Source organism: Apis mellifera, linkage group LG8, assembly GCF_003254395.2.
Source record: "Apis mellifera strain DH4 linkage group LG8, Amel_HAv3.1, whole genome shotgun sequence".
In the NCBI taxonomy this organism is placed as follows: Eukaryota; Metazoa; Arthropoda; class Insecta; order Hymenoptera; family Apidae; genus Apis; species Apis mellifera.
The window spans coordinates 3,726,907-3,740,680 of NC_037645.1; the positions used below are offsets into that span (position 1 = coordinate 3,726,907).

Below are 13,774 nucleotides of genomic sequence, written 5' to 3' on the forward strand. Positions count from 1 at the left end.
TAATTTTTGTTACGCCATCTATATATATTTGCATTGTGCAAATGTTTGTTCACTTATGGACAGGTTAGATTTGTGCAATTCAACTTAAATTTCTTTCAATATAACAATATAGTAGAAGAATTTAGAATTTTCACGTTTTTACGGATGATGGAGGAGGTTGACAATATAATAATTCACTCATTGCGTCAAATAGGCTGGTGAGTGTTCTTCTGAACGATTTTATACGCATCTAGAAAATTTTTGGTATCTGATGTCAACCGGTTTGTATAACTAAAAGTGGGCAGCGATATTTATCTGTTTTAAATTTTATATTTTTAAATACATAATTCATAATTTGTTTTATCAAGCAGAAACAATAAAAAAGTTACAATAAAATTTGAATAAAAAATAAATGATATTAATTATTTAAGATATTACAAGTCTTTACAATTGTTAAATAATTGCAAAAATATGTGATAATTTATAAACTAATTGTAAGTACATATGAGACATTAACGATCTCTTTTAATTATAAATATTGTTAAGTTAATTTTAATTATTAACTTATATAATATTAATTCAACATATGTATTATATATATAATATAATTATTTAAAATGTCTCTTTTAGCAATTTTAAAAACTAAATAAAATAGTATTTATCACAAAATTTGAAAGTTTTCTAATATTAATTTTTTTAGTGACATAGAAGAAAATATAACAAATCTTAGTGGTTTTAACACAGAATTAATTATAAAAGCAACAGTAAAATGTTTGGATATAATAAGACCAGGCCTTGGATTATCAACAGTTTTACCTATAAATATGGCAGCCAGATTTCGATTGGGTGCTACACTTGCTCAAGCATGTTTAGTAAGATTTTATAAATATAAAAATTTCAATTATTTATACAATTTTGGTTTTTTTTTATGCCTATTGTAACTTTATAAATTTAGGAATTAGGATACAAAGCTGATGTTGGTTATCAAACGTTTTTATATAGTTCAGAAACAGATCTACGAAAAGTTTTTATGTTTCTTATTGAAAAATTACCAAAAGAAAGTGATAAATCTTTAAGTGAACCTGTTAGTAATATTGTGTTATTAGAAAAATCTATATCAAGAGCAATAGCACAGAGTCTTTCTGCTCCGTGGTTACCACATTATTGTCATACAAAAGGATTTAGAAATAAAGGAAGAGCAAGAATTCCATATAAATCTGTAAATTTAGAAGTTTCAACAGTAAGGAAGGAAGAAAATAAAGAAGGTAATATTACTTCTATTTTTACAATGAGATTCATTATTATATTATTATTATAATATTTTTTATTTTTCTCGTTATAGAATATCAAGATTATTGTATACATTATTTGCAATCTGTGCCTGAACAAATGCAAAATGAAATGACACTTCTACCATCTTTGATATCCTACAATGCAAGAGCTCTCCATTCACATTCAATGAGTATTCTTGATCAAATAAATTGGTTAAATGAACAATATTGTGATAAAATTACTGAAGTTAATGAATCTAGTGACATTAATATTTTAAATAGAGTCTCAATACAAGACAAAACATTACCTTCTAATGTAAATTTAAGAAAAATGAATAATATTTATAATTTTATTTATATTTTTATATTTTACTTTACTTTATGTTATACTTTATTAATATATTATACTTTATTAATTTTTTATTTATTTATCATAGGAACTTCATATGGAAACTAATAGTGTTAAAGAAACTAAACTTATAAAACAAAAAATAATAGATAAAACGGAAAAACAAGACTTACAAATAGAAAAAATAAAAACAGAATGTGAAACTATTAGAAAAGATATAGAAGAATTACAAGTTGCAATCAAAAACTTAACAACCAGTGTAACACAAGCAACAATAAATTATCAAAATGAGGAAAAAAAATTAACAATCAATGAAGAACAAAAAAAGATTAAAGCAAGAATTTATGATCTCTTTCAAGATGGTGAAGAGAATATTAAAAAACTAGAAGCAGCTATTGAAATTACTACAAATAAATTAATTAATTTAGGTATTCAATGGGAAAAACATAGAATACCTCTAATTCAAAAATACAGACAAGAAAGAGAAAAGCATTCTACTAAAGCTGTAAGTATTATTCTATATATAAATATAAATAATATTAAATAGAATTTGTTAAATGAAAAATTCATGAATTTGATTATTATATATAGAATGCAAGTCAAAAGAAACTTGATGATATTAAGTTATTAAAAGAAAAGGAAAGGGAATTACAAGAAGAATGTCGCAATAAAGATCAACAATACTCACAATTGGTAACAGAAGTTCAGAAACTTTCAAAAGAAGTGAATAGGTCCGCATATACTCAACGAATTTTAGAAATAATTAACAATATTAGAAAACAAAGAGATGAAATTAGTAAAGTATTAGTTGATACACGAGAAATCCAAAAAGAAATAAATACACTTACAGGCAGATTAGAAAGATCCTTTACTGTTGCTGATGAATTAATATTTCGAGATGCAAGAACAAATGAAGCATCAAGAAAAGCTTATAAATTATTAGCTACACTTCATTCTGATTGTAGTGAACTTGTAAATTTAGTAGAAGAAACGGGTGCAACTATAAGAGAAATAAGAGATTTAGAAGAACAGGTAATTAAAATATATAAATAAAATATATAATAGTATAGTATACTAGTATAGTAATTGATTATTTACATTAATTATAAAACATTGAAACGTGATATAATAAAATTCTTTTTCTATTTCATTTTAGATTGATTCTGAAGCTACAAAAAATATTGGAGCAAATTTAGAAAGGATAACTGCTGATTTGAAACAAATGAAACAAGAAACAGCAGAATTAACAGCACAATTACAAAATAAAAATTCGTGATTTTGATATAATCTGTGATATTACAATATATTATTTATAACAACGACCAGGTAAAAATTTTATTAACATTGAAAGAAGAATCTGTAAAATCTTAATAAAAAAAATATTTTACAATACGAAACATATTGAAAAACTTACAAATTATATAAGATTATATTATTTACAGGACATTCCATATAAATATATGAATGAATATATTACAAAGACTAAATTTTATAGTTATGCAAAATTTAATATATTGCTGCTTATAAAACAGTCTTTGTAAATTTAAGAATAATTATTAAATGTGTGCCTTGGCCCAAAGTAATATAATGTTAATTTTATTTATAAAAGGGCCAAGTTTGTGACAAATTCAATATCAATATATGCTCAAATGGAACATTATTTGTTACAGAGCCTAATAATTTTTTAGTATATAAACTTTAATTGTACAGTTAACTTTCATATTTATACGAAGTAAGTAACTTAGAATTATCTATTATAAATTTATGTAATGAACATTTAAGGAAATACTTTTAAGTTATGATGTACAAAATACAAAAAATTGAGTAAAAATATATATTTTTGATTCTTATTATTATGATCCTTTTCAATATTAAATAATTTATCAAATAATATATTAATTATACATTTATTATTTATAACAATTATAGATATATCAAAAATTGCTTTCTTTAACTTTAAATCATGGGCGGTGTATATTCTTTTTCTTCTTCTAATTTCTTCAGTTTCTTCTTAGCATAAGGCATTTTAAGAACACGTTCCATATTTTTCTTTTCGCGTTCTTCTATTTTCTCTATTTTCAATTCTATATCTTCTTCATTTTCAAAGAAAGTCAAAAATCGTTCTTGTTTTTTCATTTCTTCTTTTAATTTCTCTATTTCTTCTTTTTTAGCTGTTCGATTTATTTCTTCTATTTGTTTATCTAATGCTAATTGTCTCTGTTTTTCCCATTCTACATATTTCTAAAAAATTAAATAAAAATAATTAATAAATAAAATCATAAATAATAGATTTAATTATTTAATAATATTATATATTATTAATTAATTAATATTCTTTCCTTTGTATCTTATAAAAAAATATTGATTACCTGCATTTGTTCATTTATATCAATATCATGCTGTTTTTCAATTGCAGATTTGATATTATTTTCTAATACATTAATTAAATTATCTGTACACAAATTTTTTTCTTTTATCAAATTAAGTTCTGACATTAAAATTTTAAATTCATCTGTTATTGGAAATTCATCTTGTTTTTGGAATATATTTTTGTTGTCTTTTTCAATCAAATCAAAAACTTCTTTGTAAACAATATTTCCTTTAATTTCATTTATCCATTGTTTTATTAATTTTAATGCATCTTGATATTTTTTATATAATATTAAACCTCTTAATTGACATGTTCTTCCTAACTCATTATTCATAAATTGTCCTTGAAAAGCTAATGTTTTTCCAACTAAATCATATGGATCAGTAAGATCAAAATGGTCATCAAAAAAAGGATTTCTAAGATAAGGTACACGTATTTTAATTTCTTCTTTAGTATCTTCTACAGGTTCTGGTGGTTTTTGCCATTTATTTGGATTTTCTAAATATTTGTGACAAGCATATATAGATAATGCATTGGTTATTAAATGTTCAGACTCTTCTTGTAACATAGGTAAAATAGCAACTTTTGCAGCATTGGCATAATCTTGATTTTTTATGTATGTATCCATGAGTATGTTATAAGTGACATAATCAGGAAAAATACCATAATTAAGTCTATTGTGTAATACATCCATAAGTTCTTCAGTATAATTATTATCTAATAAATATCTTATAACAGCATGATGTGTTGAATCTAATATATTCGATGTTTCTGCACTTCTCCTGAATTTTTGAAGTAGATTCAACAATTCTTCTACTTGATTTTCTTTATCTAGGCTATTTGCAAATATATCCATATCTACTGCATTAATTTTTTTATCAATATGGAATTTATTGTCCAAAATAACAAATAACTCGTTTGGTTTAAATTTTTGTAACAATGGAGATTGTAATCGATTTTTCCATGCTTCTTCACATTGATATGCTTCTGATAGAAAAAATCGCTTTTGTGTTACAATCTTTTGAAATCCATTGTACACTATTTTACCAGAGTTAAATATTTTTAATATTTTATGTTCCATTTTTTTTTGTTAATAGATCATATTCTTACAAGAATAATTTTTACATAAGTCAGAAAAGGTTATAATTATTTAAATAATTATAATGTATGAAAGAAACTTTTTTAGTTTTTAAATTCTATAAGTATAATAATAATGTTAAAATTATTAATAATTTTTTATGGTTTTCCCATTTATATTTTATATATTATTTTTTTTATTTTTAAAATTTTTAAGAGCATTCTTATCACAAACACATCTGATTCGACGAGTTTAATTGTTTACGCACGTTTTTTAAAATTGAATTAAATGATTTAAATTTTTTTAAAATATTAGAAATTTATTAAATACTGTATAAAAAAAATTTAAAAAATTAAAATTGCTAATAAAAAACGCGAATAAAACGGAAAAACTTACGATTTCTAATTTAACCTTTTTAAATCATATAGCTATTCAATCAACTTTTACTAAAGATATTATATACGAAATTACAGAAGTTATATTAATTGTTTATTCCATAACTTAAAGAAAAAATTATATATATATATATTAAGATAAAATTCTTAATAATATATTGTCTGGAAGATAATACATATTCTAGTATGGTGAGAAACATAAATAAATTTGGAAATTATTACGATATAAAGATTATATCGTTCATGATACACAACAGTTGCAAAGCCGAATTCGAAATTTTTTCAGTATTCCTTACTTAATAAAACAGAAAATGCTCACGAAGATAGTATTTGGACCTGTGCTTGGGGCTGTTTGAAGAAGAAAAAGGAATCACAGCCGGATAATGAAGATTCACGGTAATTACTTTTATATAATTTTTAATATTTTTATATTTTTTATAAAATTTTTGTTATTGTGGAATAGTGAATCAATACAATTTAATGAAGATGAAACAGTGGAATATTTAGTTACTGGTTCAGTTGATGATACTGTTAAAGTTTGGGAACAAAAAGATAAAAGTTTACAATTAAAACATAAATTAACTGGTCACTCACTTGGTGTGGTATCTGTTGCTGTAAGTTCAGATGGTTCAAGTAAGTATATTAATAATAAAAAAAAAAAAAAAAAAAAAAAAATAAAGCAAATGTTAATAAACTAAAAAAATAAAATATATTTATTTTTAGAATGTGCATCAAGTTCATTAGATTCTAGCTTAAAATTATGGGATTTGGAAACAGGAAATAAAATATCAAGTATCGAAGTAGGCCCTGTAGATATTTGGACAGTAGTATTTTCCCCAGATGATAAATTCATTGTATCTGGTAGTCATTCAGGAAAAATACATTTATATGGAACAGAAAGTGGTAAACAGGAACAAACTTTAGATACCAGAGGTGGCAAATTTACATTAAGTGTTGCCTATGTGTGTATTTTAAAAATATTATATAATTTTATTACGTAGAAATAATAACTTTTATATTATATAATTATTTTAGAGTCCTGATGGTAAATATATTGCTAGTGGTGCAATAGATGGAATTATAAATATTTTTGATGTTACATATGGAAAAGTATTACGTACATTGGAAGGTAATAAAAATTTACTTTCTTAAATATTTGTTAACAATTTATTAATAATATATAAATTTAAATATTTTAGGACATGCAATGCCTATTAGGTCTCTTTGTTTCTCACCAGATTCTCAATTACTTCTTACTGCATCAGATGATGGACATATGAAATTGTATGATGTGTAAGTTCAAAGTTCAAAGTTCAAAGTTTCAATCAAAATAAATTACACATATAATTAAAACATTTATTATATTTTTATTTTATTATATAGGAAAGATGCTAATTTAGCAGGAACTATGTCAGGTCATGCTTCATGGGTACTTGGTGTTGCCTTTGCTCCAAATGGTCAACAATTTGCATCTAGTAGTTCAGATCATACAGTTAAAGTATGGGAACTAGCCCAAAGACAATGTTTACATACATTTAATGAACATAATGATCAGGTGAGATATTGTATTATAAGCAGTATTATAGAATTTTTATTATGAATTTATAAGATGGAAAAAATAATTTGCAAAATTTTTATTATGGAATTATAAAAATTTAAATATTTTTTTTTTTTTTTTTTTTTTAGGTATGGGCTGTAAAATACAATCCACAAAGAAATAATATAATTGCATCAGTATCTGAAGATAAATCTATTAATCTTTATGAATGTCCATTATATGATAAATAAATTTTTCTTAAATAACTATGTATTTTATATATACAGGTATTTATAAAAATATGAGACATTGGCGAATGGATTCGCGAGATCAAAAGATGAATAAAATATATGCATAAAGTGCAATAAGGCTTAGTTATCAAATTATAAATATTTCAAGTTTACATTTAATAAAATAAGAGCACTAAGTTGAGTGTATGCCTGCATAATGAAACTCAAAAAAAAATATTATTTTTTTAAATATACAAATAACTATTTTTTAATTTTAATATAATATATATAAATATTATGTAATATAATTATATAACATATTTTGTTTCAAAAAAAAATTTTATCATTTTTAATTTGTTAACTAAATCTTATCGAATATATATATATATATATATATATATATACTTTTTATGAATTTTTTTTTATTATTTTAATATTTAAAATCCATTCTTAAAAAATGTCTTACATTTTTATAAAAATTAAAATTATCCTGTGTATACATATTACATGGTTTAATAAAATGTTATATTTTATTTAATAATCTAATAGTTTAATAGAACACATCTTTTTTATTATGATTGAAAATTATTTAATTTAATAATTGATTTGACATTAAACAAAATAGATATTAGTAGCTATAAATTTTATTGTACTGTAATTATTAATATACAAATTATTAAGATGTTCGCCGAATCTAAAATATAATATAACAAAAGATGAATTACACTTAAGATCTAAGTAAAAGATGAAAATTATAAAAGAATCTTGAAAAGGATTTCTGGTGTAGTACAGACCATATCTTGTATAAAAAAAAAAAATACAAGGATACCCTGATATGACTCCAAGTTGGAAGGGTTAAATCTAATTAACTCGAACTGGAACAGGGTAAAATGCGTATAATAAATATGTAATTAATGAACAATAAAATCTATTCTATATCGTGTCAAACAGTTTCCTTCTAATAAGATTTTAGATTGATTTGCATATGCGCATATAGAACGAAAGATGACACGATATAGAAAAAAACTTAAAATATTGTACGCATTATTGATCGCTTCAAATATTAGCAAATTTTCTAGTAAAACTAGAAAACTAATGAAGAAAATATGAAAATAAAATTATTAAACGCCATATCGATACCTTAAACTTTTCAATCTATAAATACATAATTGATCCGTACACACTCTTTAATTGTACCTACATATATTTTAGAAAGGGTACCAGTTAAATCAGTGGACACTTGTTACATGCAAATCGATTTTATGTAATACATATATGATCAAAATAGAAGCTATTTTAATTGTAGATTTTCAAATAGACTAGAAACTTAATATAAGGGTTTACAAAATTTTGTCTTTTCATGTAATGCCAGTTTAGCGTTATTTAGACCGCTAAACATTGATATAAACGTTATTACCATTTTTACCATAACATTTTGTTGTGTTGAAAATGTCTCAGTTTCATTCGAATCTTCATCATGTTTCTATCAGTCTTTAAAAAGTAATTAAACTTTATATTTGTTTAGAAGAATACAAATCAGTTTACGATGGAAACAAAATACAGATCTTCTTCCTTGCAAATTTATCTATTACGAAGATGTATAGCGACACACTTTTCTGCGATATACATCATGAGTCGTGATACATATTACTAAACTTTCTACATTCTTTATCGACGTTCAATATATACAAAATTGAATAAATAATCGAGCATAATTACTGCTACGTACTACCGATTTTTAATTTTCTTCATAATCATGAAATTTATCAATATATGTATATACAACACGCAAAGTGAATAGGAATGATCAGGATTTTCAGCTATGTCACATTCTAATTATATCTTTTTTAAAAAAAAAGATTGCATTGCAATGCACATGCATAATAAAAAAAAAATATTCAATTAATTATTTTCTTATATTCAGTGTGTAAAAATTATTGAGATACCATGAAGATTTTCAGTGCTCTTTAAATGATGAGGTAAAAAAAGAAAACTTTACTTATCAAGTACTCTTAATATGTACTGCATGTTGATTTATGATCAATACAGCAGTAAAGCAAATGTACAATGACTAGCCCGAAACAGAAAAGCGATACTACGAAAAAAAATTATTTATTTTATAACAAATTCCCACTATACTGTTGTTACTCTTGTAGAAGCTGTGATTATGTCACTATGACAATCTGTCACTTTGAATTTGCTTTCAATTTCATCAGGCGTTACTTTGGCTGTTTGTGAAATATCTTGCTTCGGATTATAATTAAAAGGCGGTACGATAGCGGATGCGGGTGTACGCATACCAGCCCCACTAACATATGTTTGTGCAGAACCTTCTCCATTTGCAGAATCTACTCGTATAAAGGAACCAAGACGTGATATCCGTTTCGTAGGATCTATCTCTATCGTGGAGGATTCAGTATGCTGTGATTTTCGTAAAACAACTGAAGCATCACCTATGTCTATGGTATCTTTCTTGTACGTAGAAGCATCGCTAGACTTTACAGGAATCTTGCAAGGAGCATCGTTCGCATTCATTCCGCTTAAATCACAAGAGTTTCTATACTTCACTTTACTAGGTTGCACACCCATTATCAATGGTCTTTTCAATTTAGATTTGTACAAAGCTGATTCAGGATTATCATTTTCTTGAGGTACTCCTTCAAATGTTGAGCTACGGAATAATCTAAAAGTTGGTGGATTGTTTACTAAAATTGGAGCATCTACATCATTGGCACAATTGCCAGGCTGTACCCATTGCCTAGTATCTGATTTCTCAAACCGTTGCTTATTCTTGTTCTCTTCTACTTTTTTCCATAAACTTGCAATTTTACTAGTTGCTTCTTTTGCCAATTTTCTAGTCTGCATTCCAGTCGATGAATTTGATACTATACTGGAATTACTGTTAGATCTCTGACCAAGAGGACCTACCTTTCGAAAAACTTTACCGTTTTCTGCTTGTGTAGCATTTTGATTATTAGCTGGTATTTTTGGAGTCATTTTTCCTGTAGGTAATCGTTTTGGAGTAACTAGTAACGCTTTCGAAGATTGAGTTTTTTCTGAAACATTTCCTTTTGATGATTTCGATTGGTGTGCTTGATGTGTCTTTGATGAAATTTTTGGTTTCCCTGTTGTTGGATGTATCTTGGATGTCGCACCTCTAATAGGTTTTGCGATCTTCGTTTTTATCGGAGAAGAAGATGTAGAAACTACGGTAGGAGCATTTTCTACTTCTGGTTCGTCTTTGGTAAACGTACCTTGTCGTTCTAAAGGTTTTACTGTTACATCTGATTTGGTCTCTTGTTGATAATTCGAGGAAGAACATGTTGGAGGTGTGCTATGCCTTTTTACGGATTTTGTGAAGGTTAACGACGATCCTTTTTGAGGAACCGATGCTCTTTTTGCAGCTATAGACAGAACTTTTGTTTTTTTATCATCTGTTGAATTAGAAGTTGCTTTAAGATTTATATTTGATTTTGCAGACTCTTTCATCATGACATTTGGACTATTATTATTTTGCCTGAGGGTGGTAGCTCTAGTAGCTCTTACAATAGGTGAAGTATTACTGCGTCCTATAGGTATTCCACTAACAGGATTCACTTGTTTTAATGGAGACGATTGTGGTGTTGGTTTTCGTGTAATTGGATTCGAATAGAGAGCTTTTCTTCTGCCTCGAATAGCCTTTGGACTTTCTGGATCTGATTTATCTGTAGCATTAGAATCATTGCTGGGATCTCTTACCATTCCTGGTTTAATTATTCGAGGTCTTTTTGTTTCTCTAGGTGGATCTTCAATATTATTTGATTCATCCTCGCTTTCCGTCTCCACATTGTCAGTATACCTGATGTCTTCATGTGATCTAGGTGCTTCAATTTCAATAGTTTCTTTATAAACATCTTTTGGTTCCTGTACGTTATCTATTTGTTGAGAATATGAACCTATTAATTTTTTAGAAATACCGTTGACAAATCGCATTCGAAGATTACGTTCGGATTCCGATTCATTTGATACTAAACTAATAGTTTCGCAATCTAATAATCCTTCCTCTGTAATTTCATTCGTTTTGTTTGATTCATTTAACGTATTCAATACGATGGTTGCATTTTGTTCTAGCATGGTTTGAATTTCTGATTCAATATTGTGCGTTGAATCTGGTATTCTATCTTCTGTCATATTTGTAGCATTACTTTCTATATCTTTGAATATACATTCTGAATCATTCAAAGTTCTTGTACGATATCTTTCCCTATTTTTCTTTTGTTCAGTACGTTTTTTAATCAATGTTTTACAAGCAGACAATTTTAATGTAGGAATAGCAGATTTTACAGGGGATATAGCTCTTGTTGGTTTTTCAGAATTTTCTTGCTCACAAATAGTATTAATTTCTTGTTGATTATTTTGATCTTGATTCATGTCGGGGAAAGGATTTTCTAATACCTGCGTTTGAAATCTTGCTCTATCTTCTTGTCTGCGTTGTTTAGGTGTCAGTTTCGAAAAAGGCGAACATTTTCCCCGTGAAACCTTTTCTTGTACTACATTTTCTGTCTCTTTTTTGTCAAGCTCTGCAGCTATTGTATAAGTTTTATATCTTTCTTTGGCCAAAGTCCTTTTCTGTTTCGGTGTTAAATTTTTATGCAATCGTTTCCTAGGCGTAGATTCCGCTGAACTAGTGAGACAATATTCGGAAGAGATTGGTGTAACTGCTTCATCAGTATCGCCTGCCTCATCGATTTTATCTATCATAACAGGATGCGAAGCTTCTTCAGTATGTAATTCCGCGTCAATACATAATGTATCACTACATATTGTCTCTGATGCCTGTTCCACAGTCGATTCATCCATTTCGCAGACTTCGTTGAATAATGAAGGTGGATTGATATTTTCCAAGCATTCGCTCAAACTATTATTTGCACTATTTTGCATAGCTTCAGCATATCGCATACACGTCATAGAAAGTACATTTGCGACAGGTCTTAATAAATCAAATGCAGCATCGCTTCCACTTAAGTGTTGCGAGTCCTGATCTTTAGAATCCGCCACTTCTGACGTAATACTTGCCACACTTAACATACTATTTTCCATGTCGCCAACATCTGGTAATTCATCTAACATTGATGGTGGTTTAACACTGTCTAAATGCGAACCAATACATTCATTTAACAAGTTTTCTAAACTGCCAGTATGATTTTGGTTTTGATTGAGAGCTCTTTTAGCTACTACACCTAGAGGAAGTGATTTTTTACGATTATTTCGGGAATCCGTCAAAGAAACGTTTTTCACTTGAATAGGAGGTAAAGATGCAGAATTACATCTATCTCGATTAATGAATGATTCGCTACAATCACCTGAACCTGCATAGCTAGCAGTTAGTGATAATAAGCTCCCCATAGAAGAAGGAGGTTTAATTGCATCTAAGTCCATAGATGTCATACTAGTTGTATCTAACTCATTTTGTCTGTTCATTTCTGCATCCACTGCTTCAGCCAATTTAATTGCTTCTCTTTGAATAATTTTTGAGTTCGACATAGGACCACTTTCACTGCTTATTGTTTCATAACATTCTGAAGTAATCGTACCTTGTTCTTCTGCTACATCGCTCTTAAACGAGGCAATTATGGGAGCACTAATGCTGATACTAGGAAAAGAGACATCATTAGGAGAATCCTCGTTCCACGTATCACTCAATACACTTTGTTTCATCGCGTTAGAATCTCGTTCTCGAATTGCTTCCGTTTGCTGCACTAAAGTTGCAGTCAATCGATCTAACGAAGCAATCATGGCATCAGGATCTCTCTGACGTCGATATACATCTTCTTTCTCTACATGTTTTGTCGAGTCTGTAGATTTTTGTATTAATTTGTGTTTTAAATCAATTTCTTCCTTATTAATACCATCTATCTCACATATATCGCTATATGTTTTATTAATTTCATCATCACTAATTTTTGTTTTAACTTGTTTTTCTTCAAATTCATCTTTATTTTTATTCACTGTAGTCTTATTTAGTTGAATATTGTCCATGGTTTTAGCTAATGCAGGTTGTATGCATAATTCTAGAAGTGCATGTTCGGATTGTTCTACAGAATCAATTGATTCGCTGCTGTCTGAATTTGTTACTTTTGAATAAGATTGTTCCATAGATGGATTCTCAATATTTTTATTTTCTATGGATTCTAATACTCTGTCATTTTCCCACTTAGTTGAATCATCATCTATATTTTGATCATTATCAATAAGATCATTATGAATCAAAGATGACATATCTTCATTTGAATGGGTATCAATACTAGATAAATATTGTTGTTGAGATGGTTCTGTATTGAATATTACAGTTTCATGTAATATTGGACTATTTCTTAAATTCGAAGACAATGAAAAGTTGCATAATCTATCATCACATAATAATGAATTATGTTCTGTCTTTCTTATTTTGCCTAATTCATTCTGTAAAACTTGATTTGATTGTTGTATTGAAATTTTAGATTCTGTTTCCTGAAATAAAAAAATTTTAATTTATAATATATATATTTACATATAGTAGATTGCTAAAATCTTAAATTTGTATAT

At 26.9% G+C, this 13,774-nt stretch overlaps 4 protein-coding genes across 13 annotated transcripts in view; 2 read left to right on the forward strand and 2 right to left on the reverse strand.

Moving 5' to 3' along the window:
* The first annotated feature begins 11 nt into the window (after positions 1 to 11).
* LOC412249 (coiled-coil domain-containing protein 22 homolog) lies at positions 12 to 3,449 on the forward strand. 2 transcript variants are annotated; one of them, XM_006559643.3, is made up of 9 exons: positions 18 to 197; positions 351 to 473; positions 680 to 851; positions 935 to 1,244; positions 1,322 to 1,566; positions 1,688 to 2,104; positions 2,191 to 2,631; positions 2,756 to 2,925; positions 3,042 to 3,449. In XM_006559643.3, the coding sequence occupies exons 3-8, from the start codon at positions 804 to 806 to the stop codon at positions 2,873 to 2,875; spliced, it is 1,581 nt and encodes a 526-aa protein (XP_006559706.2). In that variant the 5' UTR covers positions 18 to 197; positions 351 to 473; positions 680 to 803; the 3' UTR covers positions 2,876 to 2,925; positions 3,042 to 3,449. The 2 variants fall into 2 exon arrangements, with proteins under 2 accessions (XP_395711.5, XP_006559706.2); XM_395711.7 differs by lacking the exon at positions 351 to 473 and having other exon boundaries at positions 12 to 197.
* Positions 3,450 to 3,487: 38 nt separating this feature from the next.
* Positions 3,488 to 5,282, reverse strand: LOC726673 (28S ribosomal protein S27, mitochondrial). Its single transcript, XM_006559675.3, has 2 exons — positions 3,969 to 5,282; positions 3,488 to 3,840 (listed from the first exon to the last, which is right to left on the reverse strand). Exons 1-2 carry the CDS (start codon positions 5,049 to 5,051, stop codon positions 3,556 to 3,558), a joined length of 1,368 nt encoding a protein of 455 aa, XP_006559738.2. The 5' UTR covers positions 5,052 to 5,282; the 3' UTR covers positions 3,488 to 3,555.
* Positions 5,283 to 5,510: 228 nt separating this feature from the next.
* LOC551226 (WD repeat-containing protein 61) lies at positions 5,511 to 7,310 on the forward strand. Its single transcript, XM_623621.6, has 8 exons — positions 5,511 to 5,632; positions 5,730 to 5,839; positions 5,907 to 6,076; positions 6,167 to 6,405; positions 6,479 to 6,572; positions 6,643 to 6,736; positions 6,827 to 6,998; positions 7,130 to 7,310. Exons 1-8 carry the CDS (start codon positions 5,630 to 5,632, stop codon positions 7,229 to 7,231), a joined length of 984 nt encoding a protein of 327 aa, XP_623624.3. The 5' UTR covers positions 5,511 to 5,629; the 3' UTR covers positions 7,232 to 7,310.
* Positions 7,311 to 8,016: 706 nt separating this feature from the next.
* The window catches only part of LOC552177, a 44,099-nt gene continuing 38,341 nt past the window's right edge, over positions 8,017 to 13,774 (reverse strand). For all 9 annotated transcript variants that reach the window (XM_026442508.1, XM_026442501.1, XM_026442502.1 and 6 more), the window contains one exon: positions 8,017 to 13,699. In XM_026442508.1, coding sequence (XP_026298293.1) covers positions 9,344 to 13,699 — 4,356 coding nt within the window. In that variant the 3' untranslated portion in view covers positions 8,017 to 9,343. The remainder of the gene's footprint in view (positions 13,700 to 13,774) is intronic.

Coding starts and splice junctions, on each gene's coding strand:
- LOC412249 (XM_395711.7), top strand. CDS start 145: ATGATGGAGGAGGTTGACAATATAATAATTCACTCATTGCGTCAAATA. Junction 1,567..1,687: donor ACAAAACATTACCTTCTAAT/GTAAATTTAAGA, acceptor TATTTATCATAG/GAACTTCATATGGAAACTAA. Junction 2,105..2,190: donor AAAAGCATTCTACTAAAGCT/GTAAGTATTATT, acceptor TATTATATATAG/AATGCAAGTCAAAAGAAACT.
- LOC551226 (XM_623621.6), top strand. Junction 6,573..6,642: donor AGTATTACGTACATTGGAAG/GTAATAAAAATT, acceptor TAAATATTTTAG/GACATGCAATGCCTATTAGG. Junction 6,999..7,129: donor TTAATGAACATAATGATCAG/GTGAGATATTGT, acceptor TTTTTTTTTTAG/GTATGGGCTGTAAAATACAA.
- LOC726673 (XM_006559675.3), bottom strand. CDS start 5,051: ATGGAACATAAAATATTAAAAATATTTAACTCTGGTAAAATAGTGTAC. Junction 3,841..3,968: donor ATATAAATGAACAAATGCAG/GTAATCAATATT, acceptor TTAATTTTTTAG/AAATATGTAGAATGGGAAAA.